Source organism: Neolamprologus brichardi, chromosome 8, assembly GCF_056152115.1.
Source record: "Neolamprologus brichardi isolate AB-2024 chromosome 8, ASM5615211v1, whole genome shotgun sequence".
NCBI classification, from domain to species: Eukaryota; Metazoa; Chordata; class Actinopteri; order Cichliformes; family Cichlidae; genus Neolamprologus; species Neolamprologus brichardi.
Window position 1 is genome coordinate 24,147,467 of NC_142111.1, and position 27,090 is coordinate 24,174,556.

Here is a 27,090-nt window from a genome sequence, read left to right on the forward strand (position 1 = left end):
TCAAAATAATAAAAACTAAAGTGCCCAAATCTGTTTTTTTTTTTTAGCCAGTTATTTTCTTGACTAAATTGTGAGATAATTTATTCATATATATTTTTAAAAAAAGTTTAACTTTGATAAATGAAGCAAAAATACTACTTTAAAATATAAAAGCCTTGTATATGCAGTAAATGAAAATAAATCAATCCTGAAACTGCTGGATGAAGTTGGATGGAACCTTTAAACAGTAAAGGCAGCCAATCAGTGACTTTTAATATTAAACCAGCAAAGATTTCTGGTTCCCGTGTGGACAAAGAAGGCCACGTTTTCTTGCTTTTAGTTGGGCCTCTGCTCTAAGAAGGTTAAAGGGACTTTTCTGGCATACAATTAATGCAAAAAGATGCAAAATAGCTACAGATAAAAAGATGCAATGCAAACACAACGACACTCAAAAGTGACCACAAAATTATCCACGCTAACTATAGTGCTACAAAGAACTACTTAGAGACACAAAAAACTGCATAGAGCTATAAACGAGCCAAAAAAGATGCAGAATAACTAAAGTAATGCAAAGCAACAAAAGCTGGGTTACGCAACTGCATGCAAAATGAGCAGACAGATGCAAAAAGCAGACAAAGTAAGGCAGAGCAGACAAAAAGGCCCAAATGATCACAAAGTGACACGAGGATAAAAATATCACAATGAGACAAAGAGAGAAAATAATAACAAAACTGATGCAAAGTGATTTAAAACGATATAAAAATACAGAGATGATACAAAACATCTCCATAGAGATGGAAAATTCTCAAAACAGATACAAAATACTTACAATAAAAAAATGAAACCTCACAATGGGATGCACAGAGGCACAAATAACCACAAAGTGACACAGAGTAATGGAAAGATGCATAAAGGAAGTAAAACTAGACGTGAAAAAATGCAAGGGACGTGTGAAATAAGTAAAACTTTATAGTAAAACAAGAGGCTCTGGATGCAAAATGACCATTTGATCTATGAATCATGGGTAAAAACTACCCATCAAAAGAGATTTCTCCTCAAATTCTTTACCTGAGTCCACCCTGCTTCACTGGCTCAGAATATTCTGTGTTCAGGTTTGAGTCTGTACTCTCTGCTTTATGTAAGTGTCTTGGTATTTTTCAGGAGAAATAAAAATGGCACAAGAGTGCATGAACCCGGAAGGTACAGACATGTTTAAACTGTTTTTTCTTAATCTGTGGGGCCTCGGCGAGGAAGGGGGAGGGGCCACCGTGCACACCTGACGCACTGGCTCCTCCCCCTCTCACCTCTTTAGCACACATACGCAGTTATCGGCTTTCTGTTTGGCTGCCGTGGGTTAGAAAAACGCGAAGCTCAGCATCAGAGTAGGATATTAACAGTATGGTTGACAGCTGAAACCCGCCAACCTAACAGACGGAGTTTACAGGTAAGTCTGGTTGTCAGAACAGGTGCAGGCTGGTTTTGTAGCACGTATGAAGCTTTATATTAAGTCAAGGAGTCAGCCGAACTCGGCCGAATTGGCCGTTGGCTCAATTTAAACTAATTACGTATGTGTTTAATTAGAGGGACACTTTATAAAGACACGTGTACCATTTTTGTTCGTGGTTTCATTATAGAGTTCTGGCGCCGTGCCTAGAACTCACCTGTGTCGGCTTGAGTTCGGGCCTTATTGGGGCTTCCAGGGTGCACAGCTCGTTATTTGATGTGTCGAGAGAACTCAAAGATTCCTGAGTCCATGCTTGAAGGCTTTAAGGTGGACTTGAGAAATCAGTTTATTTACCTAACAAACAAATATTTCCCAAATAAAAATGTTAAAATGACTCGTGTAGTCAACCGAACTTGACCGAATTGACCACTGTTTTTGTCTTAATGAAATACAGCTGTGTTCAATTGGACTGATGTTATATAAAAGCACGTGGGCGATTATCCCACAGTTTGACTATGGAGTTCTGTGACGGCGCTTACGCCTCACCTGTGTTAGCTGTGATTTGGGACTTAACTGGTGCTGTCAGTTTGTACAGCTGGTTCTCTTTTCATTTACAGATGTGATAAGAGGCTGTGAGCGGACCCAAACACTCCCCGGGATAAGCTTTAAGGCTTTAAGTGTGACTTGTAAAATGAATTCCTTCCCTTGATTTCGCCAATAAAAGATTACATCTAGGGATGGGTTTAGCCGAACGTGGCCGACTTTACCATTGGCCTGGTTTCAACTAAATAACTGAATGAATTGGACAAAATAAACACGTTTAAGACATTTTTCTTAATTTTAGTATTAAGTTCAGAGGTGTTACGTTTGCTGGCAGTTTCACTGACGCCTACAGATTAATGTGCCACATTTCTTAACATAAGGTCGAAGCTTTAATGGGAAATTATGAAACAGTGTTTCTTCAGTTTATTAGCGGATAAACGCCTACACTGCCAATCAGTGATAAGTGTTTTCCCTCCATGTGTCGGCATGTTTCAGGTACTGCATCTACAAGAGGAGCCTTATCATAGGCCTACTGTAAACTGTACTGTTGGATTATAATTCATTCCGACTTTTAGTAGTTGTAAAGGAAGCTGGACTTATTTTTCCTAATAAATCAATCAATAAAATGTCATTTTCACAAGTTAAATCATTACAAATGAGAGATTTCATAGTAGAATGAGTATATTGCAGTGTGTGTCCTTGATAAATGATCAATCACATCTGAAGTAGACATAATGTGGCCAAAAATGAAGTCTTAAACTGTGTGAAATGAATGATTTTGCCACTGGTGGAGCATTTGTTCGAGGTAAATTTGATTATGGAGAAACAGGGTCACTTCTTCGCTAACAAAATAGGATGATTTGCCCCTTATTAATAAGGAATGATCCAAAATCGGATGTATTAAACTAATGAGCTTCAGAGGTTTGAGACTTTTATCTGTTAGATATTTTAAAGACCCAGAAAATTGTTGCCGAATGAATTAATTATGAAAATTAGCCAGATTTAAACTGTGTTGTTTTAGTAGTAATCAGTCTGCAGCTGATACAATTAAACTGCTCTGCTGTTGTGAGAAGGCCCTTTCTTAACAGTGAAGTCAATCAGACGTGACTCGGTGAGGGCTTGTTTCTTTTGCAGTCTGAAATGAATACTTTGATATTTTAATGTGTAACTCGGGTTTGTGGTACTTTATTTGTAGTGATGGGGATTTTTCGCGTGCATACACACCATTTCATGCAGATGAATAGTGTTGGCAGCCCTTGATTTGAAGTTGCAGATTTCATTCAGCTGCTTTGAGGTCCACCGGTGCTTTTCTTCTTTAAACGCGTGTACACCTGTTCACACACGGCTCTTTCAAACTGGGGAGATTTTGCACCACTAACTGCTGCACACCGGGTGTCTGTGTTTGAACAGGGCAGTTATTGATCTGCTGCTGCTGGTTTGAGAATAAAGGCGATGCTCGCATACCCCGGCTCTGATGTAAGGATGGTGGTTTTTGTTTTTTAAACCTGCAGACTGGCAGCAGAGCTTGTCACCTGCTACGCGATCTGCATGGCAATAACAAGGAGACAATAAACCCAGTCAGTGTGCTCTGGGTTCATTGTGTCTGCACAGAGTAGAGCTTTTCTGAGAGAGGACAATGTCTAATTGTTCGAATATGAATCGTAAAAAGAAATGCGTGTCAAAAGTGACGAGTCAAGTTTTCATATTGGAAACAAAAACCTCGTTTCGAAGTTTAATTGGCAGCTCGGCATAAATTTAAAATGAGAAATCTGATAAACGACAGAGGAGCGTGATAAAATCCAGATCAAATCTGAGGCATAAAACAGTGACAGCAGCGAGGTGGAGGAGCAGGTTTACTGCCGATGGTACAGTTGATGGTGGTTTGATTGAAATGTCCTGAAGCAAAACTCTGAACCACAGTGAACCTCGCAGTGAGAGCAGGGGAGACTTCCAGGCTTCAAACTAGAGATGGTGGAAGTAATAATGAAATCGTATTTTGGGATAAAATTGTAAGGTACTCCAGTGCTTCCTTTGTTGCGTCCTTTAGCAGAGGATATACTGGATCCTCCTTAATGCAAGGAAAAGAGGTGATGCCATATGTTTGCTTTCTTACAGTGATCAGTGCCACAGATCATGCACATGTTAATTTACAGTTTTGTTTGGTTTCGCTTGCCTTCCATGCTGTGACCCACTGATACGGTTTCAACCTCCAAAAACAGCCTTTGTTAAACCAGATGAACTCTGAACACCGGGCATTAGTTTCAACCTGAAGTTAAATTAATTCATGCAACACTTAAACTTCAGGCACAGAAAGCTTAAATGAAGGCAGGAGCTGCTCTCGATCATCATTTCTATTTATTTGAAATGGCAGTGAAGTGGTAATTATTTATTTTTTCACCAGTGGCTCAGGAAAGCCAGTAAAAACTCAGTGGGTAAAGTTTCGAAGATCCACCTCCTGGATTTTAGTTTGACGTCAGCAACGTGCAAGTGCAGATAGATTATTATTTTTGTTTGTTTCCTTAAGTCCTCATGAGTTATCCTTCTCACCTTTCCTTGATCTCACAACTTTTTTCATCATGATCAAGGAAAAGAGTTTAGCAGAAGCGTCACAGGTATATTTGTCTGGTCCGTCTGCTGCAGACGGCTTTTTGCACGACACTTTTTGGACCCGTTGGCAAACTGATGCAGAATTAAAGTGAGATGTTGCCTAATGTGAATGAATGTGCTCTGGCAGACTTATCATTTAAGATCGCTTCACTAAAATAAAAATAAACTAGATTAGACGGCGCAACAGAAAGTTGTATCTGATGGTTCAACATAACTCTTGGAAGAAGTATGGAGGAAATGTTTTTAGCGTTTCAGAATAAACAAATGTCTTAGAAGATAGACATGTCTATCACATGGCGCCTCCCCACCAGCTAAATATGAAACTTTGTTAGCGGTGAACTGAAAGTAAATACAATGATAGTAAAACTGTAACCCTGCAGCAGATCCATATTTCCAGCTTTTATGAACCTGTTTTTATATAAGCTTGACTTGTATTTTTTTTCCTAGAATTTGCTTATAAATGATTAAAAATGATTTTTAAGAGGTTTGTATTTGATAAAATCCTAAAGTATCCGAGCGGGTACTTCAGTTATTAGTGGCAATCAGTACTAGTTTGAGAAGAGATCTTAATTTGAGAGAATATGTTAAACTGTTTTTGTTTAAAATGGTTCAGCTCCAGGAAAAATGCAAATGCCATCGATCCTCTTCTGCTGATCCTTTTCATGGAGCCTATCCCAGCCGTCTTAGAGCGACAGGCAGGGTGCACCCTGGACAGGTCGCCAGTCTGTTGCAGAGCTAACACAGACAACCATTCACGTCTATGGGCAATTTAGAGTTACCAATTAACCTATCCCCAGTAACTGCTGTCTTTGGACTGTGTGAGGAAGCCGGAGAGAATTCACGCAGACACGGGTTGAACATGTGAGCTCCACACAGACAGACGCCGGCCTGAAAATGCGACTGATTTAAAAAAGCAAACAAAACAACGCTAAAACGTCATGCTTTCTTTTATTTGATACAAAACAAATCAGTGCTCTCTGCAGCACAGTGTGGGTGTTTACGGAAATGTTCAGCGACCTACAAGGAAATCTGTTGTCATATTCAGACGGTGCGCGGCAGCAGTCGGTGTTTGTGGAAAATCAGGTTCATTTATCTCGGGCTGTCTGCCACACAGGTTTGTTTTCAGAAAGACAAACATGACTCAACCGAGCTGTTGTTCTAGTAGTATTGTATGCTAATGCGTGTAATTGTTATCGTGTTATGAAAGGTATTTTGTTTATCGCCAATTTGCACAAACATGGTGACAAAAAGCTTCTGGAGATCAGCAGCAGATCTGAAAAACAAACCTCTGTGTGCAGTTTGTCGACATGTGGTTAAAAACTAAACCTCCTCTCTGATATTACTGTCATGAATTAAAGAAGAGAGAAGCTTAAGTGTTCCCTGAGATTATAAATGATAAAGTGTGAGGTTGTGTTTTTTACAAATTAGCTCAGTCGTACAGCGGTCCTTCTTCAAACTGAGGCGTTTATCTAAGGTGAGATCATTTTTATCTTAAAACTTTGAACAGGTGATTCATGCTTTCATTATATCCCAGCTGGACTATTGTAACTCCCTATACGCTGGAGTTAGCCAGACCTGCCTGGCAAGGCTGCAGCTCGTCTTCTGACACGTACTAAAAGATGCGAACACATTTCCCCGGTGCTCGCCTCTCTTCATTGGCTCCCTGTCCGCTTCAGAAGTAACTTTAAAATGTTATTGTTGACTTACAAAGCCCTGAATGCACAGGCTCATGGGTATTTGTCTGACCTCTTGCAGACTTATACCCCCCTTTAGATCTCTTAGACCAAGTGATCTTTTGCTTTTAGCCGTACTAAGGTCGAGGCTGGTTCATAGAGGCGATCGAGCATTTGCAGTCGTAGCGCCTAAGCTGTGGAATAATTCACCCCTACACATCAGACAGGCTCCCACTGTCAATCTTTTTAAATCTTATCTTAAAACGCATTTTTATTTTCTGGCTTTTAATACAGCATGAGAGTTATTTGTTAATTCATGTTTGGTGTTTGCTATCAATACTCTAAGTTGTTTTATTAGGTATGTTGTATTCTTGTACAGCACTGTGGTCAGCGCTCCTGTTGTAATTTAATGTGCTATATAAATAAACCATCTCAGTGCAGACATACACATTTCTGCACTTATTATCTTCATGTTATATTGAAGATTTTAATTCAAAACAAAGAAATTATATTTAACCGAAGTGTGGAGATAATCTTTGGACCAGCTCCTCGTCTGTGACGTGTTCACTGAGATGTGACTCACGGTGCTCAAACACTTCGTAGTCCTGTCGTTCTTTAAAGCCCGCAGCCTACCTGAGCACTGATCATGTAACCAAGAGAACTTATTGAACGTCCTCTCCCTTTCAGATCATTATCTGTAAATTATAAAGGCTTTGTGGAAAAATCTCAGATCAACAGTTCCTGAAAAACTCCGACATTCAAACTCACTTCCCCATTCTGATGCTCGGTTTGAACTATCGCTGTTGTCTGTGTTAGTGAGATGAACAGGTGTTCTTAATAAAGTAGGTAGGTAGTCCCTCTGAATGGCAGTGGCATAATATCTGTCTTTTATTTTGAAAAACTTATGAAAGTCGTTTTGGTGAAATGAATGAAAATGAGGCAGATACAAAAGATTGTTACCCTACAGCAGGGGTCCCCAATCTCAGTCCACGAGGGCCGGTGTCCTGCAGGTTTTAGATCTCACCCTGGGTCAACACACCTGAATCACATGATTGGCTCATTACCAGGCCTCCTGAGAACATCAAGACATGTTGGTCGTGTCCAAATTCATGGGCTGCATCCTCCTGAGGACCCGGTCTACGTGGGCCGGGTCCTCAGGAGGTCGGGTAGGCCGGAAGTGGAATTGGACGGTCTAGCCTTCTCGATCTACTCCCGCCCTTAATTCAGAGTATTTCCGGTTGTCAGCGCCACAGCACGAAAATCGAAAATGGGCCCCGAAATCTTTCTACGTTTTTTTTTTTTTTTTTTTTTGTGTTCATTTTTAATTATCAACGAGCTAACCCACATTCTCGCCTGAAAATATGTTTAAAGTTTATTTTGTGGCCCAGAAAGATTAGTAAGAGTAATTTTAAAACTTAGTAGCGGCCGCCATTGCCGGAAACTGGAGCTTGGCTGGGCCGCGCTATGAATTCTGGGATATGGTGGGCCAAGAAGGACACACCCGACCCATCCTTCAAATTCGGGGAAAAGGAGGACGCATTTGTCGGCTGCATTCGGAGGAGTCTACGAATTTGGACAGCCTTCGGCGCGTCGCTGTGACGTAATCGGTCTACAAATGCGGCCTCAGGTGGATGCAGCCCATGAATTTGGACACGACCATTGAGAAGGTTATTTGTCAATTTAAATCAGCTGTAATGGATCAAGGACTGAGATTGGGGACCCCTGCCCTACAGGCTTAAACTTTTAGAGAAGACCAACATAAGTAACACAGGAAATGGGCTTGAAATTGTATCTAGTCGATATGTTTTGACTAAACCATCAATATAGAACATAATCCTGAAACAATAGCTAATGAAAAATACTGGATATATACAAATGGTTTAATCCTAAACTGGCTGTAGGTGCGGATGCCGTATGACAGCTGGCTCCAGCCCAACCATGACCCTGATTTGGGTAGTCGAAAATAAATGGATGGAAAATCTGGAATCAGCAGTGTTTACTGTTTCTATTAATATCTCTCCAATAATGCAGCACAAATGTCGTTATGCTTAATCTCACCTTTGTGACGTACAGCTGGCTGGTTAAGCTTTAAGTATACATTTAGTACTTGGGACACTCCCTCTGTCTGAGTAAAGGTCAGCAGTATTTTGCATGTGGATTTCACCAGCAAGCTCATTGCAACAAGGACGACGTCGGCTATAATAATAAACCTGAGCTCTCGAGCAGCCTGCGACTGAGGGCTGACCTTCACCTTTGCCCTCAGGTAACATGATGGAGGTGGCAGGTTCATGGGCAGAAGTGTTTGAGGGCTCAGAGGCGAAGGAGGAATCGTCCGAGACGCTGTTGGGCAGCTCGACTCTCACTCTGGCTCCTCTGGTATCCGACTCGCCATCCATCCGCCGCTCCCAGCCCATCCTGATTACCTCAAACAGGTACGACCAGCACACACATTACTCACGGTGACTGCTCAATACACACACACACCATGGTCATGAATCATTAAACTCATGAAGGAGGAGGATGTTGACTCAAGTCAGTGACTCAAGAGTCATCTGATGTTTAAAGAAGTGAGTTTCTGTTCCTCCCAGTCTTAAAGACGTAATAAATACTGCGAGCTGTCAGTGGGTAGATGTCACACAGGTGCTGTTTGACTTCTTTTCTTTGCTGGGCTTCTTTATCACGGCTTGATGGATGAGCTAAGACAAAGAGTGCGACGTTCTCATGATGCAGAGATGTCATCACCTCGGTGTCAGCGCAGTAAAATGAATAGGTGCTCCACATTAGGCAAGATCAGGAGGAGACCGGTTCCTCTTTCCAGCAGTGGGAGAAAGAATATAGCCCCCCCTACATGATTATGAATCATTTAGCTTTATTAGTGTCCATGAGTAGACTGATATCAGCCCAACAGCTAAAGCAGTATTAGATAACAGCATCTGTCTGCCTCTTTCACTTCTCCCCTCCAGCTGTAAATTATCTGACATGTCTCCTCTTCACTGTGCATGAGAAGAGGTAAAGGCTTGTTATACAGCTGGAAATCTCACAGCACTATGTGAGGAGTGCACTTGGAAAAGTGACGCATAAATATTTACGTGACTTTAAAACTAAAGGAAAAAATCCAGCTGTGTCAGCTGAGACTTAATAGGGTGACGGGGATGATTCCCATGAAACCTGGGAAGAAATCCAGACGACATTCATGGTTTAATATTCGATTTAATGTGTTGCTTACAAGTTTTAGCTGAGCTGTGACTAGACCTGGCAAGTTTTATAGAAATTCAGGTGCAAGGCTGAGGCGCCCTGTTTTAGGTTTATCGTGGTTTTGAACAGTTAGTCTGCACATCTGGGCGAGAGGAATATTCCAGGAACTATGACGCCATTTTTCCTGATTGATCATGAGATGAGGATTTTATACGCAACCTGTTTAGCAGGTAGGTCTGCAGCGTAAGTTACCATGGTGATATATGTGGTAATAAGTGAGCACCCAGGCTTAAACCTCACTAAGTCTCAAATCCTGCTTGGTGTTGCAAACCACCTGTAATCTCAGACTAAAGGGAGACCCACCTAGGATCTCGAGTTGCTCATCACCAGATACCGATGACTGGCTGCTAATGAATGTTGTCTTGGTGCCTTACCTGACCTCTCAATGTCTGATCAACGTGCAATATGAGTGCAGGCCTGCAGGGGGCGACCTGTGATGTTGAGTTTATGTGCACGCTGCAGTTAGCTACGTGAACTTCTACTGTCTCAAACACGTGAGACTTTATTTATTTGTCTCAATTCTGAGCCCCAATAGATATGAATATAATCGGCTTCATTGCGTCTGCATCGTGCTTGTTACAGTAATTATTTTTGTTTACCATCAAGATAAATATAGAATATTACCAGGCTTATCATTTAACTGCACAATGAGCTTATTTGTCAGTTTTTGCCTCATTTTGACGTCGTTGTTCTTTCTGTCTGAATGTTTCAGGGCGAAGGGCGTGGAGTCGTTCTCTTCCTCCGTCCCATCCATACCAAACCCGTTCCCTGAGCTTTCCAAATCTCCGGTGCTCATCAGTTCTTTTCCACCACAGTCGAGTGACAAACATGTAAGTGTCCTTCCTACTCAGCTAATTCAGAGATCCAAGGTAACCCTTTAAATGTTTCCAGTAGTAAGTATTCTTTTTGTGTTTTTAAATAGCTCTAAAGTCTTTTTATTTTGACTGTTTTGTTAAAGTGTACGGCACGGTGATTAGCACTGTTGCCGCACAGCAAGGTCGTCCTGAGTTCAATTCCACCATCAGGTCGGGGTCTTTCTGTGTGGAGTTTGCATGTTCTCCCCGTGTTTGCGTGGGTTCTCTCCGGGTACTCCGGCTTCCTCCCACCGTCCAAAGACATGCAGCTTGTGGGGATAGGTTAATTGGGAAAATCCAAATTGCCACTAGGTGTGAATGTGCGAGTGAATGGTTGTCTGTCCCTGTGTGTTGGCCCTGTGAGAGACTGGCGACCTGTCCAGGGTGTACCCCGCCTCTCACCCTATGACAGCTGGGATAGGCTCCAGCGCCCCCCGCAACCCTGAAAAGGATAAGCGGTAGCGAATGGATGGATGGACCCTACAATAAGAGAGAAAACCCCAACGATCAGGCAAACCAAAATGAGTAAGAAATTGCCGATAGTGGGAAGTAAAATCTCCCTTTTAACAGGAAGAATGAGACAGGAGAAAATGAAATCCAATACTGCTGTTCCTCTAGTGGCCACGTGAAGCTGAGTCCCAAAGTGAGCCAGTCCATAAAGGTGCCGGGTTAAAATATCATGGATGTTTTGTTAAAGTGACCACTGCATTTTTAATCCTTTCATTCCCCATTTTCAGTTTCCCTGAATTCAAACCTCATTTCAGACTTTCAGTCACGCCTTTTTAAAAGAATAAGTTTTACAATTCTGCAGGCAAATGATCATTAATCCACCTTTGAAAGCTGTCCCCAGTGGATCCTCCTGTTTTTTCTACATTAGGTTGTAATTTCAGTGCCAGAGTCAGGCTCGAGGAGTTAGAAAGTGACACTTTGTTGGTTTAGGTCTTTTATTTTCATTTGGATTTATTGTACTTTTAGGAAGTGTTTGTTTGGGCCAATCAGAGCTGCTTCTGAGTGAATTCCATCACACCTGCTTGGCTGACAGGTGCTATCAGTACACGGAGCCTTAACCTGTCTGATTGTGACTGACAGCAGAGCTATGTTGCCATGCCTGCATGGACGTATTTTGAATCACAAACACTGCCAGAGTAAACATGTCTGCAGTTAAATCAGCACGTCGGCGAGTTGCACGAGCCAGCTGTGGACTGAATTTATTACTTCACTTTTTTCTGAATATTCCACCAGAAAACATCGACGCTCTTACCTTTTTGTCACCCTCGATTTGAGCGACGTCTGCGTGAGCTGAAATGTACTCGGCGTGACTTGACTTTCTGTTCCCCTGAGGACGTCTTCAGGTCTTTCCAGGGTTCAACAAAATCAATTTCCCAATAGTCGGTGGACTTTTCTCTTTAAATGAATCGTTTGAGGTTAATGAAACTGAGCGTGACTCTGCGTGGGCTTTAAGCTGCAGCTACAGCTTCTTTTACACATGGCCAGCAGCACAGAGGCGCCACGACTGGGACGGTGAACCCAGGTGGAGTGAAAAATTTATTTTCAGGTTTGACAGCAGACGCGCTTCATTAACGTTATCACAATCAAAAACCCAGTGAAAGTCTTTTTATCACACCACCTGCTCAGCAAGCTTAAAGGGGAAGAAAACGATCTTTTCAGCTGCTCCCATCCATCACCAGCAGCTCCACACACAGCGATAAAATGCTGAAACGAAAGCTGATCTTTGCTGCCATCTGTAAAATCACAGAACAGTGAGTTCATCCAGATCAAGACGCTGAACGAGAGAGTGTGAGTCCAGCTTTGAGGCCACAATTTGTGCACAGGAGTTTAGTCATGCAGACACAAGAAATGGCCAAAAGCACTTCCATAAATAATAAATCCTTTTTCCACTTTGCTGTGGAAGAACTTGACTGTCCTGCAAAGAAACCTGAACTCTGTTCCTCCAACACACCGTCTCTGACCTTGGTAAATTTCTCACTCCCTGCAGCTGGTTAAACATCTGGTGCTGGCAGGAAAAGCAGAGGATGTTTGCACAAGCTGATTAACTGTTTTAATTTAATTTACCATTTTAGTTTCCAGCAACTCGAATGCACAGGTAACATTGAGCCATCAAACAGTTGATTTAACAAGTAGTTTTAATTTTGGTAAAAACGATGCATCCTGACCTGTTCTTGATCCCATCAGTAGCAGGAAAAACAAAATCAGCGCAGGATACAAAGTCGTTAATGGAGCGTTAACCTGAAAAGAAACAAACGAGGGATGAGATTGAAATGAATCTGGAAACACAAACTCGTGAACAGTCGTGAGTCAGCTGCGTGTGCAGAAGATTTTTAGCTTTCCAAACGGGCTGTGGCGATCTGGAGGTTATGACTAGCATAGAGGCTAGTCTTCACTCTTTGCTTTCCATTAGTGCACACGTGCATGAGTGTAAAGGTGTCTGTAGTAAACCAGTGAAACCAGTTCCTTTTGGATTAAAAGATAAAATCACGAGCTTTGTCTTAAATACTGAAACGTTTGTATTTATCTTTTTTAAATGAGCCGAGTGAAGAGTCAGTGGGCTGACTGGATACTGACCTGTGTGCAGTCACTCGCCCAACCAGTCTGGACTTAATTGATTGACAGGCGCAGGTTTCAGGGGTTTCTGGTCGGGCAGGTTCGTTGTCTTTTGTTTAAAGCGTGCTGCGAGATCCAGACAGTGTCAGACAGCAGCGCTCCGTCTCATCCTGACCGGTGAATAACCTGCACTCGCTTCACCTCAGCAGCATCAGCAGCGCATGGACACGACTGCTTCAGCGCGTGCAGAAGAAGATGGGAGAGGATTGGGTCTGAAGCCTGCGGTGTAGACGCTCAAAGTTAAGATGCAAACGAGATGAAGAATAAAACAAGCCTCGCCCATGTCACACTAAAATTAGGAAGAATTTAAAAGGCCTTCCATTTAAGTGTCAAGGCTTATTAAATACATTGTGGCTGTCTGGCGTTGCACAACAGTTGGCAGGATCTTGGCTGCTTGTCTCGAATGCGCTGATGTTGAAACGGTGCCAAAACCAGCTGCAAGACTCGTGTAGCGCACTTGTTTGCGTCTCGGATAGTGCTGTTTTTACCTCGTACTACAGTTGTTCCACAGGTATAGGCAGTGGTGCCAGCAGTGAGCTTGATATCATACTGTGCACATAGCGTCGAGCACCTCAGTGGTGATACGAGCAGAGCATCTGCAGACTCTCCAGGATCCTAAATGCTGCTTTTCATTGGCTCATTCCAAATCCAACACTGACTTATTTATCTTTTTCATCTGGTTATTATAGTTTATTTATTGCCTGATGTGGTTGTGATAATTGTCACTAGGTGGTACGGCAAGTGTGTAATTGGAGGTAATATGAACCTCAAAGCTGAGTCTCGCGCTGAATTCTTAAAACAGAGCGTTCTTCAGCTCCCCCCTTAACCCTTTAAAACCGGTCGGAGCGGGCACGCTCTGTTTTGCGTAACTATTCTTAAATCCCGGTAGCTCTGCAACCACATAAGCTAGCGCAATAATTTTTTTTGCATATGAAACCGGAGGAGTTGTACTTACATCTTATGCCATCAGCTTGTCCTCGGTCACAGTTTCCTTCCACATATAGCTTTGTAAAAACTGCATAAAAAGCACTTGCAGCAACAAAAACATAATATTCCAGAAACACACTTTGCCGATCCGATCAGCTGTTTGTAACACTTCCTACAACCATCAGCGCGAACTATCGCATGTCCGCCATGACCTGCCCGAAACCAGAAGTGACGTCATTTTGCGGAAATGTAGTTTTTTACCATCAGGGCCTCATGAGCCTATACTGGTGTTTTTTAAAAGTTATCTTTGACTTTATGACTTTCTGTGTTGTTTCTGGGATGCTTAGCACTCATATTGCACTGCTGGAAATAGTTTATTTTGATGCATATGCTGCTTTTTTGCAAATTTGCATTATAATATTTATTTTAGTTTTTCTTGCAGTGTATAAAAATTGGTGTATTTCAAAAATAAAACTATGAAGACACTTAAAATAAATTTCCTGTGGTAGGAAACTAATTTGTGCAACTTTTTTGTATTTACAGTTTTGAGGGATAAACCTCTTAAATTTCTCTAACTAGAAATATATGTTAAAAAAACAAAAACGATTTTCAATTTTTTTGTAGTTTATTGCACTTTCTTGCAATTAATGTAATTACTATGCACTTAATGCATACATATTATTAAAATTTGGGCTATAATGGTTGTATTGATGTATAGCAACTTGAAATGCTCCCAAAAATGGCTCCACAGCATGTAAACATATAATATAAGCTCTGGCGGACTTGGTTCTATGGTAGGTCTTAAAGGGTTAACTCGGTGACCTATCATGGTTAAGTTCAGGTGGCTTAACGTGGATGTAGAGGGCCGGAGCGAAGACGGATCCCACTACAAGACGCATCCGAGGATGGATGCTCAGGAACCTGAGCTGATGGGCTTTAATCACATCTGTTCGGCTGTTAAATGAGAGCGTGCTTATCCATGAGGTCTTTTTTTATTTTAAAGTGCAGGGAAAATGATAGCAGGACGTAAACATTCCCACAGGGATGAGTCAGGGTCTCACGCTTACTGAAGCTCTTCTAGCACAGATTTTAAGTTTGTCGTTCGTTGCTCCATCTGAGCCGTCAGGTTTTGTCAAATATTCATGATTGCCTGTAAAAAGTGCACTTTCTCATAGTTTTTAATTCTCACTTAGCTACTATTAAAAAGCTGCAACCTGTCTCTGAAACTTCAAACTATAAAATTAAGTCTCTTGGGAGATTTATTGGCTGTCAGTAGCTCCCAGTGAGAGCGTGCCCAGGCCTGCCAGCAGCATCTCTCTTGACTGTCCTAGGTAATGCCTATTGCTGCCCTCATAAATGTAATTTATTGTTAAAAAGCTAATTCAAATCTAAATGCAGAAAACAGAAGGCGTCTCTGCAATTCTGTTATGCAAGGCTGGGAAATGATAAAAACTAAATCTGACTTCATATGAAGTCAGATTTAGTTTTATATGTTTCTAATTTTGTTTTAAGATCATTTTATCACCAACTGACTTCATTATGTGTGAAGTATTGGATAAAACATGAGACATTTTTGGTAATTTTATTGACGTGACGTGTGTGAATGCTGTGTTCAGGTGATTAAGGTGTATGGAGAGGACAGCCACAGCAGGTCGGTGTGGGTTTCTCCAGGAGCCACAGCCAGGGAGGCGTGCCACATGTTGGTGCAGACGGCTCACTGCAGCGACCAGGAAAACTGGGCCCTCCTCGAAGTCCATCCCACCCTCGGTCTGGGTAAGACGACGCGGTGAACGAACCTTTTAACCGCGGTATGTCGAAATGTCTCATACCTCATCCTGTCTCCACAGAGAGGTGTCTGGAGGACCACGAGGTTGTGTTGGAGGTTCAGGCGACCTGGTCTCTGAAGGGTGACACGAGGTTTATGTTCTGCAAGAACTACGCCAAGTACGAGTTCTTCAGGAAGCCAATGGTATGCAGCTAGCTGTTTGTTTAAAACCATGTGACAATGCAAAGCTAAAGAGAGAACTCTAAAATGAATAACCCCTTTTTCCTTCTTGCATAACAGCAGACTCTGAGCGGAGGTATTTTCAGAGTCTTTATTAAACAAGTCGGTGCAGTGGATGTTAATAAGGCCTGACGTCATGGTGGCTTGATTGACAGGTTGCGTGCTGGTGCAGACACACTGACTTAATGCCTCAGATATTTCATTACATTGACTCTGCGCTGTCACCTGTGCTGTTAAACAGAAACGACACTTCCCATCCCGCAGCTCTCTAATGTGTGCCCACACTGCCTCCAGAAGGCTCAGGAGTGAATAAGATCATAAGTTTAGGCCTTAAACTTGCACATTTGCATAAAGCAAACAGAAATTGTGAGGCACAGTTAAAGATGTTAGTGAAAGTAAGAAAATACTGCCTAGATGTTGCATTCTCTGAAGTCTAAAAGCAACCGCATTTTAAATGTTGCTAAATTATGTCACATTAGTTTGCATGGTGTGGCTAATGCTAGCATCCATGCGCTCAAGCTGAATGTGGTTAAATATGAATGCCAGTTTCCTTTGATAAACTTACAGCTGCACATCTCAAAGCCAAAGCACTGCTGGACCACACTGTCCTCACAGAGAGGGAGGAGCTGCCAGGGATGCAGACTGGGAAACTCTCCTCTTCAGTGCATGTCAAATAATTGGTGTAACTGCTCCTATTATACATATACGGGGCTTGAAATTCATATTTCACAGTACAGTTGGCTGGAGTTCCTCCTTAAATGCGTAGCATGTAGTTGTGAGTGTAATTGCAGGTTATGCATTTTCCTCTTCTTGCCTTAGATTTTAATATCTGCAATTTCTGCTTTTGTCTTTGTTTTGGTGGTTTTCTTTTTGCTGTCCTGTCACATCTGCACATCTGGATCTGTAAAATCTACCATGATGAGGTGCATTTTAAGTCCACCCTTGGATATACTCGGGGATATTTCATCATACGATCATATTTTAAAATAATTTATGTAAACTTTATTAGCTTTTCTCTTTGTCCTTTTAGCCTCGTGTTATTTTCCATCAGTTGACGTCGATTGGTGTTTTGCTCTTGCAGCTGTCTGTTGGTGTCTTTCTGAGTCTGGTCGCGAGAGCTTTTGAGCAGAGGGTGCACACCGGGTGTTGACCAGGTCAGATGTTGGTCCACCTCTGCAGCACATCTGGCCCATCTTTCTGGATCTGTGAAGTGTTGAGCTGAACATTGTTTGTGGGGATTTTCCCACATTGGAAATGTTGCATTTGCTCAATGCTGCACTGAAATCAGTCGGTAACACAGTCCAGTGATTCCAGCAGACACTTTGCCTTCCTGGGATTGTGTGAAACGTTTCTGCACGTTAGCACCTGCCAGACAATGGGTGTAATTGTCTTTACCCATCCAGCCACATTTGTGGCTGCAGCACCGAAAACAAAAGCTGCAAAGTAAATGTTCTTTATTTAATCTTTGCTCGGTCACATTACAACAGAAATGCTTCAGTTTGCAGACTGTTGGATGGTTTCAACAGTCTTTAAATCGGATGATGAAATTTCTTTTGCGGGTTTTAATTTTGTTTATGCATAATTATCTTTTATAGCAGTTATGCGAGTCCTGTGAGGGCAGTTATTCCTTTAAATGAACAAGATTTTAATGCCAATAATAAGAGTTTAATGTTTCCTCGTTGGTTTTCCATCAAATGTTCACGCTCCGGGCACAGTGGGTATTAACCGTCTGCGTTAGTGTTAAATTTAAGTTGATGAACGTGCAGAAACCTGCATGTTTAAAGCTAACAAAACCACAGCAGCCGTCTCCCTCTGGGCACGTTGAAAGTGCCAGTTTGGCACCAGTTTGATTTCTTTGTGCACACGACTGGAAATTTACCTCAGGCTTTTTCTGATCACTTCTCATTTTATTGCACTTTTTTTCTCCACGTCTTGAACAAAGGATCCTGATTGGTGGTAGGTGTATATTTATCTTTGTGTAGTTTGTCGTGTTCCCCGCCCACTGATTGGTTGGATGAGAAAGTCACAGGAGGAGAAGAAGCTTCTTTGTCATGTAAATGAGCGTCTGATCGTTTCAGGGGTATAATGACAGCCCTCTGCTTCTTCTCACAGCTCTTCTTCCCAGAGTCCATGATCTCCGACAGCGCTGATGTCAACAAGGGTATGACATCATCAGAGCTCATTAAGGTAAACCGTCCTGCAATCAGAAGCTCGTTCACAACGGCTCGATCTGTCAGCTCAGAGCTTAATGAGGTTTAATGTTGCTGCTCGGAGTGGTTTACACTGCAAAACCAAAACGTCTTAAGATGATGATTGACAATGTAAAATGAAACGGGTATTTACAAAGGCTCAATCAGAATGATAGAGTACAGCAAAAAAGAAAGAAATGGGTCCAGCATTAATGTGTATTACTAAAAAGCAAAAAGCCAGTATTTATTTTTAATTACTGGTTTCACCATACTTAAGCTATTGTGCAGAGGTCTGGGGCAATAACTATAAAACCACATTACATTCACTTTTTACTCTTCGAAAAAAGATATTTGAATCATCCACAATGCAGGTTATAGGGACATACAAACTCACTATTTTTGCAGTCTGAAATATTGAAAATTGACAATCTAGTGAAATTCCAAACAGCACAAATTCTATTCAAAGCAAAAAATAAAGAACTGCCAGGTAATATTCAGAGTATGTTATTTATTTTTTTTTGAAAGAAGGAAGTTATAATTTAAGGGGTTTTTGTAACTTCAAAACAATGAAGGTACCACAAGAAAAGGCTTTTGTGTTTTTGTTCATGGAGTGAAACTGTGGAACAGTCTGAATATGGAATTAAAGCAACGTCCAAACATAAAACTGTTCAAAAAGAGTTATAAAAATATGATCTTCTCGAACTATAAAGAAAAGGAAAATATTGAAATTAAGTGAATGTCTCTATTTAAAAAAAAAAAAAAAAAAAAAAACACAAAAAAAAAACCACAAAAAAAACAAAACAACTCATGATGTGATATTATAGTATATAAGAAATTTGTTCACTGTTTTTATTACAAATTATATCAGTAAGGAAGCTGACTAAATATTAACTGATAATTTATGGCAAAGGGGTGGGATTAAATAAGTGTTTACTTCTTCCCTTTCAACATGTAAATTTTTTTTGTATGTAATTTGTACAGTATTTTTTCTTTTTTTCTTTTCTAAATGTACTTGTATATTGTTCACATGTTGAAATAAATTACCTATCAATCAATTAGGTTTTAATAAAAAAAACTGATGCATGAAAAACCAAACGACTGGTTAAATTGTTTTAATCACATTGAAATTCACATTTCAAGACTTTTTTTTTTTTTTTTCGTTAATTCAGAAGGACCAACAAATCCGACTCTCTGGGTTTCTAAGAGATTTAACTCACAGAAAATCTGTATAAAGATTTGGGGCTCTGCGTCTAAACTTTAATAAAAATTTGTAAAGTGTCGTCTTACCTGCAACACTTTGAAAATTCTGCCAGTCTTGGCCAGCTGTGCTCTACACTCTGCACTGATCTGGCTTTCTCCAGTTATGATGAAGTATCAGTGCTGGCCGAGAGTCAAAGCCAAGTTCTGATTTGATACCTGTGCTGGATTAATAAGCCGTAATCCTCACTGTGAGGAAGACAATAGAATTTATTTATTTAAAATCTGAAAAGTATCGTCCTCGACTTTGCTCTTAAAACTATTTAAAACAAACTATGAGAGAGAAATGCTTTCAAAATGCACATTTACTCATAAATTTACTCGTGCATACATCATCTGAGTACTTGGAGTCTCTGAGTGCTGAAGTGCTTTCAGAGTATGGAAATATGTGATTTGAGGTTCCTGCAGTAATGAGCCGTGTTTACTCATCAGAACCTGCTCAAGTCTGGGACCTGTCCGGAGATCCAGGGTTTCCTGCATGTTAAAGAATCAAGTCGAAAGGCCTGGAAGAAGGTTTATTTCTTCCTGCGCCGCTCGGGACTCTACAGCTCCACCAAGGGCTCGTCCAAGGTCAGCAGGTCCAGCACAGTCACAGACTTTAGTCACAGTAACTACATGACCTCTAGTTTGAGTAAATCGAGGTTCTGTGTGTTTTCGTGCAGGAGCCTCGTCACCTGCAGTATGTGGCTGATCTGGACGATCTGAACGTCTACACCGTGGTGAACAGCCGTAAACTATACGGAGCGCCGACAGACTTCACCTTCTGCATCAAGGTGAGCTTTTTCCCTCCAAGGCAGGGTAAACACATGCAGGGTTTTTCCACTATAAGCAGCAATGCAAAAACACTGAGTTTTTTCCACCACGTGAAAGGAAGCTCTGCTGATGCTTCACAATAAAAGCATCCCTCCTTCTTCAGTAAACAGAAGCATAAAGCTGAAATCTGACAAATAGACAGAACTGCAGAGATGGTGACTGGATGTAAGTGACCGAGTGATCACGGCCAACCTGGGTCAGTGGAAAAACCCTACTGAGTGGTTTTACCTGGGTTTTTCTGTACGACGATCTCGTGTTTGTTCCTGATATCCTGAAAGGAAAATTGAATGACGCCCAGAAATCGATACAAGCTGCAGCATGGTGTGCATGTGGAGCAGCTGCATTGTCTAAATTTATTAATGATACTAAATCTAGTTTGACACTGAGTCGTGGTGCAAATATTGGCTTTCTTGTCACTAAGCTGGATGTGCGCCGGCGCCACCATCTTGGACTGGCTCTCCTGCTGCTGCAGGTTCTGGTTAGAGGGGTCCTCCATCTCACAGCAGCTCAACTCATCAGTCAGCCAATAGCAGCTTCTTATGGCTGCTGGTAGCACTGCATGTTTTGATTTGTTAGATTTCCACTGAATCGAATGGCGACCTTTTTGTTTGCCATGGAAAATAAAAGATTGGGGAGCTGATTGAATTGTGTCAGACACTTGCTGCACACCAGAGTGTGTGTGACTGTGGCCCAGTCTCTCATATTGAGACATCTATTTCAGTCTTATTATAAATTTTGGCAGTTTCTTCCATCTTTCTGTGCACCTCCATTAAACATACCTTTTCACTTGTTTGCACAGCCTTCCAAAAACCCCATCCGTGTTCAGGACCTGAAGATCCTGTGTGCCGAGAACGAGCAGACACGAACTTGTTGGACGTCCGCCTTCAGATTGTTCAAGGTATTGTCCATATTTATGCAAGAAACGCCTTGTTTATAGTTTTATTTTCCATGTGTACTTACAACCGTCTTGTGTGCTGTCAGTACGGGAAGCAGCTTCAGCGTAACTATGAGATGTCCAAAGCAGCTCCACAAAAAGTGGAAGGATCCAAATTAGCAGATGGCAAAGTGAGCTCCTCACACACGATGCACGGAGAGTTTGAGTCTCTTTGGATCGTCCTCTCGTGTTCATGCTCTTCTTTTATCTGTGTGGGCAGTCAAAGTCGGAGGCTAGCCTGGTGGCCATGGACTTCTCTGGGAAGGCTGGCGGGAGGGTCATCCAGAACCCGATGGAAGCCCAGCGCGCAGAGCGGGAGGAGGGGCTTGCATGGAGGGTAAGGATGGAGGGAGGTGCTGATGCAGACCCCCTTCTTTAACCCTTTAAAACCAGTCGGAGCAGCACGCTCTGTTTTGCGTAACTATTTTTAAATCCTTGTAGCTCTGCAACCACGTGAGCTAGCGCAATAATTTTTTTTGCATATGAAACCGGAGGAGTTGTACTTACATCTTATGCCATCAGCTTGTCCTCGGTCACAGTTTCCTTCCACATATAGTTTTGCAAAAACTGCATAAAAAGCGCTTGCAGCAACAACATAAACATAATATTCCAGAAACACGCTTTGCCGATCCGATCAGCTGTTTGTAACACTTCCTACATTGGATTAGACGTCAGCGCGAACTATCGCATGTCCGCCATGACCTGCCCGAAACCGGAAGTGACGTCATTTTTGCGGAAATGTAGTTTTTTTTACCATCAGGGCCTCATGAGCCTGTGTGTTTTTAAAAGTTATGTTTGACTTCATGACTTTCTGTGTGGTTTCTGGGATGCTTAGGACTCATATTGCACTGCTGGAAACAGTTTATTTTGATGCATATGCTGCTTTTTTTGCAAATTTGTACTATAATATTTATTTTTGTTTTTCCTGCAGTATATAAAAATTGGTGTATTTCAAAAATAAAACTATGAAGACACTCAAAATAAATTTCCTGTGGTGGGAAACTATTTTGTGCAACTTTTTTGTATTTACAGTTTTGAGGGATAAGCCTCTTAAATTTCTCTAACTAGAAATATATGTTAAAAAAAACAACAAAAACGATTTTCAATTTTTTTGTAGTTTATTGCACTTTTTTGCAATTTATATAATTACTATGCACTTAATGCAGACATATTACTAAAATTTAGGCTGTAATGGTTGTATTGATGTATAGCAACTTGAAATGCTCCCAAAAATGGCTCCACAGCATGTAAAAATATAATATAAGCTCTGGCGGACTTGGTTCTATGGTAGGTCTTAAAGGGTTAATGTAAAGAAACTATTAATGGAGCACCATAGTACTGCTCAAAGTGCTTCACAGAACTAAATAAAATAAACCTCATTTCTATTGTTGGTTCTGTACAGTTTGGTTAGTGTCCAGCGATTTTACTCGCGGGCTTGCAGCTGACGTGGGCTACCTGAGAGCAGTGAGGCTGATCCAGAACAGCTCAGGCCTGTGACACTGAGCTGATGGGAAGAGTCATAAAATCCCTGTTAGCTTTATATGCAATGTTATGAGCCCGTGTAAAGCACAGCTTTTAATAACATCACTGAAGCAAAACCTTTAAAAGGACACTTGTACCATTTTATATAGAAACAAAATAATTTTAGCGCTCGCAGATGAAAGTACCCCTCCTCCCCCTCTGAGGCTTCAGAGCTTTAAAATATTCCAGTGATGGTTGTCAGCATTTCCACTGTATGCTCCATTGTAAACTTCCCCTCACAAACACAAGGTTTGAGCAGCAGCTGGGAGGAATGAAAATGTTTGGGATATCTACTCTGACGTGCTTCGAGCGGCCACTGAATCACAGCTCGCGTTTCACTCAGTATGTCCAGATAATCACTGTGTGAAACGTCTTTAATCTGAGCATCCATCAAACTTGCTGTAAAGGCTTTAAAAGGAAACCTGGTGAGCATGCTTATGTAATGTGGTTCCAGCTCGACCTCATGGCAAACAAACACAAAATAACATCAATAATCGTCTTGTTGTTGTTTACATTCAGCCCAGAATGCTTGAAACGATGGTTAATGTCTGCAGCACAAACTACATGTTGTGGAGACTCTTAACCGTTCACCCGTCGCTGTGGCAACCAAGGGAAAAAATGTCAGACCATTATATTCGAACTTGAATCATAAAAAGTTTTTATTGCCTTGCTGAGAAGTTTTACTATTTAAACCTAACAGAGTCGATTTTATTGTCTGATCCTAACAGATGACACCATTAAAATAACTAATGGGCTAATAAATAAACATGAGTGGTGAAACGATCCATGGCAGCGTCAAACCTCCGGCATCCAAATGTGGACTTTTTCACTATATATATTTTTATTTAAGTGAAAAATATTCACTTTGTGTACATGGATGCAAATTGGTACATGTGAGATGGGACCAATGGGAAAATTAATGGAAAAATCTAAATTGGTTGCTGACGGAGGAATTTAGACTCCACAAGATGTCTTATTTTTCCCCGTTCCACAGTGAGTGGGTGCTGCTCGCCGTAAACAGTCAGAGTGAGGTGTGCCTGCGGCAGGAGAGCAAATCCTTCTCTGCACCGTCCATAGATTTTTCACTAGGCGCTCTTTGGAGGGGAAAAAGTCACTAAATCAGCAACTGAAGCCTGACAGCCACTGCTGTCGGGGAGAGAGATGTCAGGCATCCAAGCAGAGATGGTGCAGGCTTTATTTCCACATTTAATGAAAACATGCATATTTATACAAATCTCTAAAAGGGAATTAATTCATTTCACAGCAAATATCTGGGTACAGACAGATCTTCAATTCTTCATGAGTTTCTCTTCCACAGAAATTTGGATCCCGATTAGCTTGACATGATAAACCTAGACTACAGCTAACTCGCCACCCAGCCTGAGATTGCTGTGGTTGTTTTTTGGGAGGCGAGGTGACTGTAAAGGCCCGATGTTTTAACTGGTTTCTCTTGCTTGTTTTTCCTCCTCTGCCACAGAGGCGAGAGGCCCTGAGGTGCAGTCTGCCTAACCTGAACTCTGCTGTGACACCTTCCTGTAAGTGGTTTTTTTTTTTTTTTTTTTTTTTAAACAAACAAACAAATATATCTTGTTGCTTTTTTTTAAATTTATTTTTATTTTTTTATTAGCCATCCACAAGACCCAGCTGTGGTTTCATGGTGGCGTTTCCAGAAAAGAAGCCCAGAGGCTGATAGAGAAGCAGGGGCTGGTGGATGGGTGAGTGATAAAGGCGTCACATCTGTACGAGTGTCTTGTGGACTGATCGTTTGTATTAAAGTAGTTGCGTATGGAGAGTATTTAGCATGCGGATGTAAAACTGTGAGGTTGTGCTACTGCTATTAATGTTAGCCAAACACACAGACGGGGACAGATGATCTGTCTCATCCAGCCTGGGACTGTTAGGTCACCTAGGAACTGGAAAGGCTCTACTTAGCCTGCTGCCACCACAACCCAACCTCAGAGGGAACACGGTGATGCCCTTATTTCTCCCTTCTGTTATTCTCAGAGGGAACCTCTGACACTTTCTGCTCATCACTGGGCTGAAAGGGTTCCTGGGCGAAGCGTTACCGTCTTTACTTACAATTCCTAAGTAGTCCACAAAGCCTCATTGGTGCTCGATGGCTTACTGGAAGGCTTGCATGCTGCTACCATGTTTTGCTACAGCTCAGCTCCCATGAATGTTTCACCATATTTGCTGGGCAACCTGATTTACTTGCTCAATACAGCTTTGTGTTTTTTATTTTTATTTTTTATTTTGTGTTTTGTTTTGTTTTTTTAAACATGAACCAAGTTTACTTCCTGCAGTTGCAATCTTTAACCCGTAGAGGTCGCCTCTCATGGTGCTTTTGTGCAGTGTACTAAAATACAGCATCCACTAGAGGTGGGAATCACCATACATCCCACGATACGATATTATCACAATACTTAACGCGCGATACGATATTATTGCAATTTTTTAAAATATTTTGCGATATTCAGATTCTGTACATAAAGGTAAACTTTATCAATATTCATTTTATCTAATATCAAAGTCTCACACTCAGTCTTTCTCTCATTTCAGTTTGATTGTTGACAAACTGAACGGTTTGTATTACAGTCTAGTCCAACTTAACTGAATCAACCATCTGGTACAATTATAGCTATTCTGAACTATGCAGTTTATGAAAACTATGCAGCCCATTCAGCAACTGAAGAATTTGAAAGTAAATTAAAACAAAATATAATTTTACATTAAATAAAAAAGTTTTAAACTTAATTAAAATAAAACATGTCTTAAATTAAAATAAGTAAACTGTCATGTTTATTGCTGCCAAAAACAAGTTAAACACATTTGGACAGTGAAGGAATGTCAGGATTCTTGCTCAGAAAAAGGATCAACATGCTCTGAAGTCAGAGCACAAAAACCTTTTTGTAACAAAATATCGATTTCTGCTGCCCCTGTATCGATATATTATTAGCAAACAAAATATCACCATACTACACAGTATCGATTTTTTTTTTTCCCACCCCTAGCATCCACCCTGTCAGGTTTAATAGAGGAAGAAAGTTTCAGTGACGTACTGAAGGTCATATAATTGGGTTTACTGGCCACGTTGACATAAAGCATGTCCTCTGTGCAGCTCTACCTGTGATCCCACAGGTTGAAGGATTGTCTGTCGTGCATTTCTCTCGCCGTTTTAACTCGAGCTGCTTTTTGCAGGATGTTCCTGATTCGCGACAGCCAACAGCACGCTCAGTGCTTCGTCCTGTCGCTGTGCTATCAGCTGAAGACCAAACACTACCTGGTGATCCCAGTGAGTTCCCTTCACTCAGTCTGTGCTTAAAAGGAGAAGCCTTCTGTGCGTATGATGCGCCCTAATTTTGATCATCTTCGTGTTTGCAGTTTGAGAACGATGGCAGGAAGTACTACACCATGGACGACGGCGACACGCTCTTTATTGACCTCCTGCAGTTGGTCGAGTTTCATCAAATCAACAAGGGCATCCTGCCAGTGTGCCTCAAACACCCCTGCGTCTGCGTAGCACTATAAACCTGCAGCGCCTTCACCTCACCTCTGCCCAGCTGCACCACCTCCACCCAAACTCCCCACTCAGGTTGTCAAAGAAAATCTCGCACTGCAGTGTGATGAATTTATCAGGCTGTGAGACGAGGACTCGAGGGAAGACGGGCGAAAAGCATACTCTCTGCTCCTCCTCCCTTTAGTTTTAAACACATTCTCCACATCGTGCAGCTCCAGACTGTAGCTATTTTTTTATTTTAATTAACGAGCAGCGGCCCCACCGGAGACGGCTTAATTAGCCGCGTTAGACAGACTTTTTAGCGCTTTGGGGACCATGTTGATGACGTGCACTTTGATTCGGATCCATGCTGCGGCTGCCATGAGCAGTCAGACTTTCACTGTGATGAGCAGCACCAGCGAGAGGAGGTGGTGTGTGATTCTCACCTGCACAGTAGAAGTGTGGCCACCAGAGGGCGCTCTGACTCAAAGCTCAGAGGAGGAATTCATGGATTTCTCAGCTCAGCGTAGGAAGAGAGCATGTGTGGATCAGAGAGAACATTTAACCATAAAATGCACCTGGTTGCAATCATGTAGCATGTAAATTCTCACTCTCCTGACTGCAGGTTTTTTTTTTTGTTTTTTTTTTTTGTATTTGTGCCTTAAACAGAACCAGCTTTGATTCGTGTAACAGTAAAAGCTATTTCACTGCTGTATTTGCACAATGATGGTGAAGGGGAATCTGTCTTTTACGAGAGTAAAAAGCTAACTGCAGAGGAGATGCGGTCAAAGCTCTGTCAACTACACATTCACTACACTTCATTTTTGGATTTTATCATGAAGATTTGTTGCTGAAATGTTTGCATGTATACCCACATGGGCATTATTCATTCAAAGACAAATTTAGTTTCCACTCATTTTATTATGTTGAACAGGATTTGTGACTTTTATTGACAGGAAATGTTTTCAGAT

The 27,090-nt window shown here is 41.5% G+C and overlaps 1 protein-coding gene across 1 annotated transcript; it reads left to right on the top strand.

Moving 5' to 3' along the window:
• The first annotated feature begins 1,328 nt into the window (after positions 1–1,328).
• On the top strand, positions 1,329–26,463 carry grb7 (growth factor receptor bound protein 7). Its single transcript, XM_087845141.1, has 15 exons — positions 1,329–1,423; positions 8,510–8,678; positions 10,214–10,331; positions 15,521–15,677; positions 15,752–15,873; positions 18,022–18,096; positions 19,788–19,925; positions 20,018–20,128; positions 20,968–21,066; positions 21,150–21,233; positions 21,323–21,439; positions 24,101–24,158; positions 24,251–24,338; positions 25,822–25,915; positions 26,005–26,463. Exons 2-15 carry the CDS (start codon positions 8,515–8,517, stop codon positions 26,149–26,151), a joined length of 1,572 nt encoding a protein of 523 aa, XP_087701267.1. The 5' UTR covers positions 1,329–1,423; positions 8,510–8,514; the 3' UTR covers positions 26,152–26,463.
• Positions 26,464–27,090: the final 627 nt, after the last annotated feature.